General features: G+C 42.7%; 2 protein-coding genes across 3 annotated transcripts in view; both read right to left on the bottom strand.

The window, feature by feature from the left end:
- LOC148019234 (nicotinamide/nicotinic acid mononucleotide adenylyltransferase-like) overlaps nt 1-12,767 on the bottom strand; it is a 134,297-nt gene that overhangs the window by 15,812 nt on the left and 105,718 nt on the right. The window lies entirely within an intron of this gene.
- On the bottom strand, nt 5,348-7,350 carry LOC148019235 (uncharacterized). The gene has a single exon (XM_087660824.1). It carries the CDS (start codon nt 7,333-7,335, stop codon nt 6,001-6,003), a length of 1,335 nt encoding a protein of 444 aa, XP_087516950.1. The 5' UTR covers nt 7,336-7,350; the 3' UTR covers nt 5,348-6,000.

The raw sequence follows: 12,767 nt of genomic DNA, 5'->3' as shown, positions 1-12,767 counted from the left end.
GGATCCATCGTCTTGTTCAGTTCACAAATATATTGCAAGCTTTAACCATTCAATAAGCTCTTTAAAACAGCCTCAAAACATGTTATTACCAAACTCTCCTAGAAAGTGTCTTTGTCTCATAAGCTAAGCCCTAATTTGGGAGGATCCACAAATCTATACATAAAAGGCTGCCCTTTCACTTGGTCAATCTTGTCTTGTGGATCATGTTGAGCTAAAAATTCATTACCCATTGATTCTTCAATCTTCAAGTGGAAGAGTAAAGAACTCTTCGCTATGCACATATCCGAAATATAACCCTTCAACTCACAAATAAAAGCATTTATTTGCAGCCATCAATTTCCTATAGTGTGCCAATGATTTCTAACCCTTTCTTTGCTGTTCTGGTCTCTTTTTAGGCTAATTTTCATATCTTTACCTTTTCTTAGCCTTAAACAACTTTTTGTTTAGCTTCTCTCCAGTCTCTTGGAAGCCTAAATCCTTTCCACATAGCCAAGCATCGGCTATAACAACAATCTCTATGAGCTACGACATGCTAAACATGGTGGATTTTATGCAAAAATCCCAGATTCCTTTGGGCTGCCGACACACAAATTTTTCCACTTGTTCATGAAGGGATGCCGGACGATAAGAAGTGATAGGAAGCAATGCATCCCAAAACTTCTTATTGTATTGCTCCAAATTCTTGCAATCCTTTGCATCAAGCTTATTCAAAGTTGCCATGATGTCCACCTCAAAGGTACTTGTTCATCACCCTCATTTTGCCTTGAAGGTTCTGCATTCTTTCCATATAGCAACATTTTTAGCTTGCTGTCTATCATGTGAGACTTATCAACAATGCATTTTCTTCTTCCATACTGAAAGGCATTGCCGTTGCTTGATTCCATCTCACTATATAAAGTCATCTTGCTTTAATTACTCAATTCGGCACAAAGCTCTGGCTTGCAATCACATACCTCGGGCCTACCAAATCAAAGAATTGAGTGATTGAGTGAGGTATGCTCGGACAGGTTCAAGCATACTTGTTTTCAGGCGCCCAAGTGACCCTACATTATTTTGGGGGACTATGAAATGGGCAAAAGTTGAGACATGCCATGTGGGCAAGGCAAGGCAAAAGGCTAATGAGCACCTGCTACTATCATGTGTAAAGAAATACCCTAACATAGAAACACAAACAAAAACCGTACAACAAAGCACAGACTCATAAAAGAGCACAATTAGGATTAGGGTAACTCCGAGACAATGAACACATAAAATAAATGAAGTGATATGATTGCTGAATATACAATGCTCATGCAGCAAACACACTATGCAGTGAATGAATACTGAACCTCGAACTCCTGTATCTCAAGGATCAAGGCAGGGGTGATGAGTAGGAGAGTGTGTCGTACTTCAAACGGATCCCGAATTGCAGCAAGGCCTCCGGATGTTGAACAATAAATGTAGCCTGTGTATGGATGGACCTGAAGCAGACGATAGTCTAGAGAGAGAATGTGCAATAAACGTAGGCTATAGTGAGAGAAAAACAGCAAATGCAGGCTGTGGAGAGAGAAAATCAGCTAAATCTAGGCAGAGGAGAAAGAAAATCTGCAAGCATAGGCAGTGGAGAGAGAAAATCTGCTGTGATAGGCTGAGGAGAGAGAAAATCTGCTGCGATAGACTGAGGAGAGAGAAAAACAGCAGCGATAGCAGGCAGGATAGACAAAACTGAGCAAGCGGCAGCTGGAGAGTGATCAGCAACAGTCGCTCTGCTGTAAACAGCTGCAAACTGTAGATGGAAGGCTGGAAACAGGTGCTAGATTGTAGATGATAGCAAAAGATAGTTGAGACTGCGATGTCCACCGCGCAAGGGGTGTGGGCAGCAAGCTGAAAAAACCTAAAACCTACAAAAACGAGATATCTAGCTGAATGGAGTGCATCATACCTATTTATAGAAAGCTTGGGCCCTCCCAAGTGGGTTTTTGCTTATGGAACACAAATACTCTCTAGGAATGCATTTCTTTTATATAAACAAGGTTACTTCATTAATTAAGCATGCTTTGGGCCTGTTTAAGTGAAGCTAATGCATTTTTAGCTCAACATCATGTCAGAGAGAACAATTGCTTGAAATTTATTGACGCACAACTCTGACAAAGTATGAGTTGCACCTTTTTGATAATGCTGCTAACGACTACCTTTTTCACAATGCCACTAATGAATGTTCTTGTGACGAAGTGACTACTGCCACATCAAACAGAAACAATTGACAAATAGTGAACAGACAATGGGGGGGGGGAGGTGACACGGGAAGGTGGCATAAAAATGAGCAAGTGATGGATAGGTGAGTGTGTAATTAATTAAGCATGTTTTGGGCCTGTTTAAGTGAAGCTAATGCATTTTTAGCTCAACACCATGTTAGAGAGAACAACAGCTTGAAAGCTATTGACGCACAACTCTAACAAAGTATGAGTTGCACCTTTTTGATAATGCTGCTAACGACTACCTTTCTCACAATGTCACTAATGAATGTTCTTGTGACGAAGTGACTACTGCCACATAAAAAAGAAACAATTGACAAATAGCGAACAGACACCGGGGGGGGGGGGGGGGGGAGGTGACACAGGAAGGTGGCATAAAAATGAGCAAGTGATGGATAGGTGAGTGTGTAAATGGCGAACGGGTAGGAGGCATGGTCAAGTGGTAGGCAGGTGAGAAGGTGACGCGCGCGCAAGAGAGAAAAAAAGAAGAAAGAAAGTTATATTGACGTCTGTGAAAGGCCAAGTTGGCCTATGAGACCAAAACGTTACATATAAAATGTCTCGGAAACTTTTCAGGTCCCAGTAAAGCTACCATCTAATGCTATGATAAACTAATTGAGTGGGTACAAAATGTCAAAATGGTATATAGGTTGGGTACAATTCATATGTGTTCCAAGTTTGGTGTGGAATCGCTCATGGAGAGAGAGAGAGAGAGAGAGAGAGAGAGAGAGAGGATGAACGATCCCTTGTGCACCAAGCCCTAGCGCCGCCCATTTGATCTGCACATCAGCTTCTTTGCCGTCACATGGACCTGTGCAGGCTGTCAGATATAGATTGATGTGACACATGCTCCTACCCCATAACGTAACGTTTCGCCATACTACAGACACATTGTTGTGACGCATGCTCCTTTTTTTCTAGGACGCCCGACTGACAGACAGAGTGAGAAGGAGAGAGAGCGAGAAGACCTGTGGACTGCCAACCTACAACAGGTGACAGTCTGCTTATGTGTAGAATGGACCGTTCAAAGTTATTGCACCTGCGTAAGGAGTTTTCATGCAAGGCCCAAAGGAGTCAATATGAGCTTAGATCTAACTCAATCAATGAGGGTTCAGAAAGAAGTTTGTGATCAGTATCAAGTTCTGCTATGGAGAATCTGCAAGTGTCAAATGGTATCGATATGGCCTTCCTCGACCAGCATATAGGGAATGGGAATGACAAAGATCTAGCAGACTCGGATGGTGATTTGTCGATTAAAGACTCCGGACGGTTGATGGATGGGGATGAGATGGGTAAATGCTATAGGATATCGGTCGAAGAAACAGTCTTATGTCCCCCAAATTTGGCTTAGCGAGAGGTTCATACTTGGTCACACACTGATGGGTATCTTCAATTCATGTTGGCCATTGCCAATCTTCTTATGTCGCATTATGTCCATGCTAATGAGGGTAAAGCTAACTCTTTACCGGATGGGGATTATGTAGTTGCAGTCATGGAAACTAACCTGGTCTTACAGTAGATTGTTGCTTTCTGTGAGAGGGCAACCATCTTGTACTTTACATGGACTCCCTTGATAACCACGATTTGTGCTTGGTTGCAATCCATGCTTTTCACTGTTGAACAGTGCCAAGATGATGCTTCACGACATGTGCAGGCCCCTCTTGTTGAAGAAATTTATGATGGACCGAGGGGGTTTTTTGAGGTTCTTTTTCATTCCTTGGAAGTGCGGGCCATCATTATGCAATGCATTCCTTTGTTCATGGATGGCCAGCTAGTACATATAGTCCCTTGGAGGCCTATGGCCGAGTTTCAGGAGGTGTTGAGGCAAGCATGCCCAATTTGGGTGGAGGTGGTTGATTTTCCTGCACATCTTTGGAGACTCCTCCCTCTAGTTTTGAGAACCCTTGGTGAGGTATTGGTGGAGCCTCGGCTAGCTTCTCGCAATAGGAACAGAGTATGTATACTTTGGGATACAGGGAAACCTCGTCTGACCAAAATTCGTTTTGAGGTTCCATGGTTGCAAAGGTTGGTTTATGAGTTGAAATGGGGTATTTTTGTTGGATACTTTTTGAGATGTGGCCAATTGGGCCATTTCATTTCAGAATGTGACAAAAATATTGAGGTATTGCAGTGCTCTATGGATCCTGACATGGATATGCAAGACCACCATCCTCAACAGATGCTTCAGTAGCCAGAAGCTGATCCTAAGCTGCTTTTCCAACATTGTCATGATGATGGAAAGAAGGATGTTTCCCAAGTTGGTGTTGAGCGTGCTTTGCTTGCGGTTGGGCGCAATTTGTCTCCTTGGGAGGATTCTTGGGTCACTGAGGTTAGACGTAATGCCAAACAGGATTCTCATTTGACTCCTGCCCACTCGCCGCCGCACTCAATCACTCATACCTTTCAACGCAAAGGCAGGGGGTTTTATAGGAAACCTCAATCTTCATGTGCATCGACAGTGGATGATAAAAGGACTTATGATTCTTCTTTGCGCTTTGATGCGCGTGGGAGATTTGTGCCTCCTCAAGATGTTTTCCGTTCACAACGAGAGCAACTTTCTTCTCGTGCTTCGATTGCTAGTTTGCAAAGGGTAGATGTTGTAGATGTAATCCGAAGTGAGATGGAGAGATTCAACATAGCTAAAGCTATTGATGTAGAAGGGAAAGGGAAAGCGGTGGTTCATTAGTTTTTCTCATTTGTGATTTATCATGAGAATTGCTTTATGGAATGTGAAAGGTATTTCTTTAGGTAGTAAGCAATATCGGTTGTGGAAAGTTGTGTTAGCTGGAAATTGGGATATTTTTTGTGCTGTGGAGCATAAACAATACGCTTTGGCTGGATCTTCTTATGCATATAAAGATTATGCAAATTTTTTTAGTGATCGAGCTTCACATAAATTTGGAGTAGATTTGGCTCTCAAATCCTCCCTGCAACCATTGGTGGTTTCTCAGGACCCTCGAGGCCGATTTGTGATTTTTGCAAATACTATTTAAAGGAGAGGTTTTGTGGTTAGTGGGCGTGTATGCTCCTTCCATAGAAACATGAAACGGGGAACGGGAAAGGGGAACGGGAACGGGGACGGAGATGGGAACGCCAAACCTAGGGAACGGGGACGTGGGAACGGGAACGGCATTTAAAAAATCAAAATTCATGAAAAAAAATTAATATTTCACTGATAATCCATGTGGACTCTGGGAGTCTGGAGTGTTAAAACTTAAAACCAAGGTATATAATCCACAAGGACAAATCATTTTAAGTTTTAAGTTTTAACTTTAAGATATCATGCATTATTCTAAAACTACTCATTAGAAATTGAATTGCAACTTACAAGGCTCAAGAGGTAAGCTATTCAATTATAAATAATAAAATCCATAATACATATGCCAAAAATCATAAATGATAAAACAATGAACAATGAACTAAACTTAAAAGTCTTAGCTAAAAGAACATGCCTATGGTACCATTGCCAAAAAACTTAAAAGATTACAAATATGAAATTGAAGTCTAATCTTTGAAAGAACATGCTCATTGCCCCAAAAAAGACTGCAAATATAAAGTCTAATCTCTAGACTAAAGCAAAATGCGGCATGCCGCATGCCAAAATAGCCCAAAGGGCAACTGCAAGACTGCAAGACTCAAGTACAAGTATAATATCGACATGGCACAACTGTCAACAACCCAAGTGTCACAGTGTCATCAATGATCATAATATCATATATAATGTAAATGTGTCATGTATCATGAGACTCGTGATAAGTAAGCTAAATCAAAGATCATGATGGGGCTCTGAGGCTGCTCTAGCCACTCCTGAAGTGCCAGCCTCATCATCATGTGTACCATGAATTGCTGCATCTCCCTCAACATCAGCATGTGTCTCCTCTTCTTGCTGCATCTCCCACTCTGTGAATGGATCAGGCTTTGTTGTCATACTGTTACATAACATCCTCAAATTAGCACTAACGAATACTAGATCGTTTGCCCTCTCCACACCAAGACGGTTCCTCTTCTTTGAAGCAATGTGAGCGTAGGTACTCCACAATTGCTCCAAACAAGAGGAGCTAACTGACTGACTCAAAATACGGATGGCTAGTTGCTGCAACTCAGGACCATCCGAACCATAGTCCTCCCACCACAAAGCTGCCCCAATCTTACAGCGATCCTCCTGTGCATCCCCACAACCAAAAGAACCCCGAAAGGTCCTATAACATGAAAGCTGATCTCTGATCTTTCGTCTAGTGCCATGATCAGGCACTAGACGAGACAATATAAGTCTCCATGCATCCATAACCTCACTGTCATTCTCTTGACCCTTGCCTTGGAACTCAGGATCCACAACAAATGCAGCTGCATGCATGGGTGAGCTATAGGAGTTCCACCTCGTCACAACTAAATGGTGTATTTCCTCATACGCCTCATCATTTGGTGCCAACTCCTGCAACTTTTCATTCAACCTGTCCATAGCCTCATATACCTTGCCAATGCAAGGTTGCATAGCATCCATAACCCTCAATAAATGTACAATGGGTGATACCATAGCATCTATCAGCTTTACATCATCCCAAAAAGTGGAGTTATTTGCTTTCTCCAAGCATAAGATACCTGTAGGAGTATCTGCCAATGTTGATGAGGTAAACTCATCACTAAGAAATAACTGCCTCAAGGCACCACTGCATTCTCTTAACCTGCCTAGCATCAAGAAGTTAAAGGCAAATCTGGTATCAGAGTATTTTAAAAGTGTCTTCTTCGACCGCAAAGAAAAGTGATGGCGAAGAAATTGGTGGTTCAAAACAAAGCTAACCATTTGAGCTCCTTGCTCTATGACAGGTGCAATCCATGACAGGTTACCAATATCCTTTAGTAGGTTGTTCAAGCAATGAGCCATACAATATGAAACTGTGATATGTGGATAATATCCCTGAATAATAGCACCTGCTGCCCTATTTGCAGGCTCTTCATCTGCAACAAATCCCACAACATGCTCTGGGCCAATAAGCTCAACACCTGTAACCCACTCTGCTGCAAGTACATCTGCTGACTTTCCTGTCCCCGATGCATCATGTGAAGATATAAAATACATTTCCCCACGAGAATAAGCAACCATACCATGAATGGATCGCTTGCGTGTATCACTTCAACCATCAGCAATCAAGGAAACTCCATTTTTAGCCCACATGCTCTTTCTAGTCACTGCTGCTTGCTCAACAAGGCGCTTTTCCTTGTCGAGCAAAGTGGTGCGTAAGGTCTCTGATGATGGAGGTACATACGAAGGGCCATACTCACCAATCTTCTTGCACATCAATTTAAAATACTCTGACCTGGCTGCACGAAACTGAATGTGGTCATGATAAAAAAAGCGTGCCACTGATGTATCCACCTCTTCCTTCTTCTTGGGATCCCAACTAGCATCAAGTGTGCTTTGTCTACGTGCAACATGTGGCGTTGTTGATGCCATGGCCGATGCAATGCCTGTAGTAGGTGTGGAGGTAGCACTTCCTGATACTGACCCTGCTCTAGATGCATCTGATGGGGATGGTGTCACAAAAGTTGCAGGGTCAACTGCAACACGTCGTGGTCTAGATGCAAGATAAGCTTGTTGACCTGCTACACGGTCACGAAGCTCCCTTTGCTTCTCCAAGGTCACATTTGGACAAAACTGCACCTCTGAATTTGGCTCATGTAGGAGATGAGCTCGGACCTGATTATGCATAAATATTAAAATTTAAAATGGAACAAGTGGCAATTGGTAGTCCATATTCTAATATTTAAGTAACTTTGAAAAATTAAAATCAATAAAAATTTGAAATACAAATGCTCGGCTCAATGGATTACCTTGTTTGCTCCACTAGTTCGCTTGTATGGGCAAAGCTTGCAAGTCCATGGTCGAGATCCTCCACCACTCAAAGGGCGGTCAGCATTTACTTCTTCCCACCATGACCAATCATCAGACCTTCTTCCTCGACCACCAACCCGACGAGCGGGGCGGGAAGATGAAGCCATTTATGATTTCAGGCTGAAAATTGAAGGCCTTAGGTTAAAGAGTCGAGAGAAGGAAAATTTGAAGGCTGAAAATGGATTATTGAAGGCTCGAGATAAGGGAGAAGGCTCAAGAGTCAAGACTCACTCAAGAGTCGAGAGAGAAGGGAAAGGGAGAGAAGGGAGAAGAAGAAGAAGGTTCATGGAAGAAGGAAGAAGAGAAGGGAGAAGTGAAGAGAAGTTAGAAGGAAGAAGAGAAGGTAGAAGGAAGAAGAGAAGGAAGAGAAGAAAGAATAAGAAGAGAAAGAAAAAGAAGGAAGAGAAGGAAGAGGTTGGAGGTGGGAGGAGAAAGAAGAGAAAGAAGAAGAAGGAAGAGAGGGAAGAGAAGGAAGAAGGTGGCTGGGCCTAGGGCAGGAGAACTGGGCCAGGCTGAGGCGGGAGCAGGCTGCAGGAGAAATGGGCCAGGCAGGAGCAGGCGGGACGCAGGCGGGAGCAGACGGAATACAGGTGGGAGCAGACGGAACAGCGCGGGCGCGGGCAAAAACTAGGCGCAGGCACTTGCCACGTGGCGTTCCCTGTCACGTTTCAGACAGGGAACGTTCCGTTTTTGGGAAACGCGGTCCGAGCCGGAAACATGCCGGGGACGGCGATTCTGCGTGCCGGGGGGCCGTTCCGGCCGTTTCCTGTCACTATGGCTCCTTCTTATGCACAGGAACGTTGTTAGCTTTGGGATAACCCACATTGCCTTGCCATGGGTCGTCAAGGCTTTGTCATGGGTGATTTTAATGCATGTGTATCTTACTATCTGGGGATCAGGTGACTTCTCCGCCCACGGTCATGGATGGTCCCAAGCGACAAGCTTGGGATGCTCTAGTAGCCGTGTCTTTGAAACAAGACATGTGGTTCTAGATGTATCCATCACAACCCGGATATACTTATCGTTCTTTTCAGCATCCAAATACCTGGGCCAAACTAGATAGAATCTACATTTGCCAAAGTGATTTCTTTTATCTTGTAGTCATTGACATGTGGGTGGACCGAGAGCATGTCTTGTCAGATCACTATCCTTTGGTCTTGGAAATGACCCACAGACATGTTCATGCATTTAAGGCTCTCCTTGCTCAGGTGTCTCTTTGTTTTAACCAATCTTTTCTGTAGCAAAATCAGTTTTTGGAATGTGTTCATCAACTGATTGCTTCTTTTAGCTTAGGGGTCCTATTTGGAGGGATGGAAGCATGGGCTGTTTTTAGGGATAATGCACGAGAGTTATCCCAACAGTATCGTATTCAGCATGCTTCCTCTTTACAAGCTGAATTGCAGCATGTCCAATCTTTATTGGCCCACTCGTTGTCTCTGTGTCAATCAGGGGATTCCAATGATGACTTGCTCACATGCATTGAATGGTTGAAAGGTAGGGTTCAATCTCTTTAGGAAGAGGAATATGCAAAATACAAATTGCTGGCCAGAGCCGAAGCTTTACACGATAATATCTGTCAATCCCATCAATTCTTTGCTCATCGGCACCAGAAATATGCTCAGGAAAATATTGTGCGTTTACTAAATGAGCAAGGTGTTATGGTGACTGATCCTGCTTCCATCATTCGAATGAGTGTTGACTTTTATAAGTCCTTGTTGGGTCTGCAAGAGATTCTTTCTGATGCTCTTCACTTCGCTCGCTGATATATTTGCGAGCTGGTTAGTAATCAGGTCAAACTAGAATGGGTAAATTTAATGGAGGCTCATATTTCAGAAGATGAAGTGGGAGAAGTGCTGTCCCACTTGCCTCGAAGGAAAAGTCCTGGTTGGGATGGGCTTCCTAATGAGGTGTTTTCAGCCCATGTGTTGCAACTTAAGGACCCATTAGCTTGCCTGTGTCAACAAGTGTGGAATTTTGGTATGATGCCTTCAGACTGAAAGATTGTTGTCATTCGGTTGTTGCCCAAGGTTCCCTCTCCAACCTCTTTGAAACAATGGAGATCCATTTATGTTATGGGTTCTTCATATAAAATCTTCTCCAAAACCATTGCCAGTATGAATGTTCAACTGGGAATTGACTATGCCAAAGCTTCGGGCCAGCAAGTTGTTATGCTTTAGCTTGATATTGAGAAGGCATTGGATCATGTTAGCTCATCTTTTTTGCGGCAATTAATGTTTACAATGGGATTCGGTTCTCGCATGATTTCTCTTGTTGATACCATGAGTTAGGGTGCTGTGGCTCGTATTGCACTTAATGGAGGGATCATAGAGGAAATTGCCTTATCTCGGTCTCTTCGGCAAGGCTGCCCTCTTAGCCCTTTGCCGTTTGCTTTAGTCACTCACTCGATGCTCTTATTGTTGGATAAGTTGGCTGATTAAGGCGAGATAGTTGGCTTGTCTATTCCCTGTGGTACCCAACTTGTGGGTCAACCTTTGACAGATGATTGTTTTATGTTCCTTAAGGCTGATCGCACTAATGTTAATCGGGCAATGGTGGTGTGAATCCTTTTTCTTTGGCATCGGGTCTTCATATTAATACTCAGAAATCTACACTACTCTCTTGTACAAAGAATGATCTGCAGGTCTTGGGCTCGCATGGAATTGTGATCTCAAGGGGAAATGTAACCAAACACTTGGGATTGGATAGCCTCCCGGATTCATGATAGGTTTAGCTATTGGAAATCTCGAGGCTGACATCTACATAACAGACTTAAAGTCGCAAAATACATTATAATAAGTATGATATCGTTTTTTCTGCCATTGCTTCCTTGGACTAAAAAGTCCCTTTTGGAATTGGTTTAGCCTATCAGATTCATGTTGTGGAAAAAGAAAGGCAATCGTTTGGGATGTTGTGACTACTCCTAAAAGTATGGGGAGTGCAGCTTTGTTGGATGTTAATTTGCATATGGCTGCTTTGACGCTAGCCCTTTTGCAAGTTCTATGTCTACAGAGTCATCCTTGGTCAGATATTGCTAAGTTTTTCATAGAAAAGACAGGCATATCTCATGTTAGGACGGTTATTCATGCTTCTTGGTGGCATGTGCTTAATTCCACGAGGCCTATTAAGGTCTCCCAATCTGTTCTCCTTTCTCATTTGATTGCATCCTAGCAGGAGATGTTATGTTTTGCAGCTTGGTGCCCTCCTGATATTCGTGAGGAGGAGAATTTGTTGCAAGGAGAAGTACTAGCTTTCTCTAGGTTGTTGGATTGGCCGGATAGATTTGTAGCAAGACAAGTTTAATCGGATGGCTCGTTTGGGATTGTAGACAATCCTTGATGGTGTTATTCCTAGGCAACTCCGTCTTTATTCTTTCCAACATATTTGTCAGCACTTTTGCGTGCCTCGTGGATATCATGACATTTGGTCGTCTATACATGTCAGACTTTAGAGGTTCTCTCCTTTGCGTGCATTACAACCATTGTATCCATGGTGTGACTGGATGTTTGTGCGCCCTGATGATTTCAAGAAGAGGTCAGCTAATCAGAAATATCATCAGTTCATGGAGGCCAAGAGATGGGTCATTGGAAAGGTTAATAAATTATGGCATATTCGGAATAGCAAAAAGTAGCAGGAAAGATTCATCCAGCTTTGGAGGCTACTTATTGGTGGTCTTTCAACTAGGAAGGTGCTGTGTGCCCGAAAGATCTCCGCCGGTCGTTGTGTATTCTGCACTACATGTGATGAAACATTGCTTCATCTCTTTGTCTCTTGCCCGGTTGCTTGACAGATTTGGAGTTTTATTTCCCGCGTGTGGTCTTCGGCAACTCGGTTCCGGATAATAGCCCGTTCGTGGATTATGGGAAAGATGTCCTCTTTGTCTTCTTTGCATTCAGATTATTCGTACCTTTTCCATTTCCTTAGATGGACAGCCCTGTGGCATATTTGGCGTACTCGGAATGCCTTTATTTTTTATTCAGTATCGGGCATCCATGGTCATGTGGTCCGTGTAGGTAGTTTAGTGCTACGACAGATCTCTTCTATGATGTCAACTGACCTAGTTCTTCTTGACATTGCTGGTGCATAGCTGGCTATTGTTCTCTCTACTCCAGTTGTCCTTTCTATGTGAATTCTTTGAATTAAAGTCTTGGTAGACTTTCATCTTTTTTCTTTGATGACTTGATGGTCTGATGTAAATATTTACTACTTAATTCAATTATCTTCACGGAGAGAGAGAGAGAGAGAGAGAGAGAGAGAGAGAGAGAGAGAGAGAGTCCGCCTAAAGTAAAATAAAGAGAAAGATATACTTCAACTCTTCCTTTTGAAATTTCAAAATTACTTTCATTTAGATTCCAAAAAGATACAAGATGTCCAAAAATACTTGCAACTTATAAGGAAGCTGTAGGACCAAAAGTACTTCAAACGTCTTGAGGACAAGACCGATTTTAGAAGGGAGGAATGTAATCAACCTTTTGTATATCAACTATTACCAAGATATATTGGCTCAATGATTTAAGTTAATTTGATTCTCATTTACTTTGAAAGGCAATTTACATTATTCGACTGTTTTCAAATAGGGTAAAATATTTATCTTTCTATTCAAAGAGGGCCAATGGCTAGAATACCCTAGAATTATACTTGGGTCA

The sequence above is a fragment of the Lygodium microphyllum genome, chromosome 20 (assembly GCF_053477565.2).
Source record: "Lygodium microphyllum isolate KBCC chromosome 20, Lygodium_microphyllum_v1.1.10, whole genome shotgun sequence".
Taxonomy (NCBI): domain Eukaryota; kingdom Viridiplantae; phylum Streptophyta; class Polypodiopsida; order Schizaeales; family Lygodiaceae; genus Lygodium; species Lygodium microphyllum.
This window is presented reverse-complemented; position numbering and strand designations above follow the sequence as displayed.

Excerpts from the sequence above, each read along its gene's own strand:
- LOC148019235 (XM_087660824.1), bottom strand. The coding sequence starts at position 7,335 with ATGGTTGCTTATTCTCGTGGGGAAATGTATTTTATATCTTCACATGAT.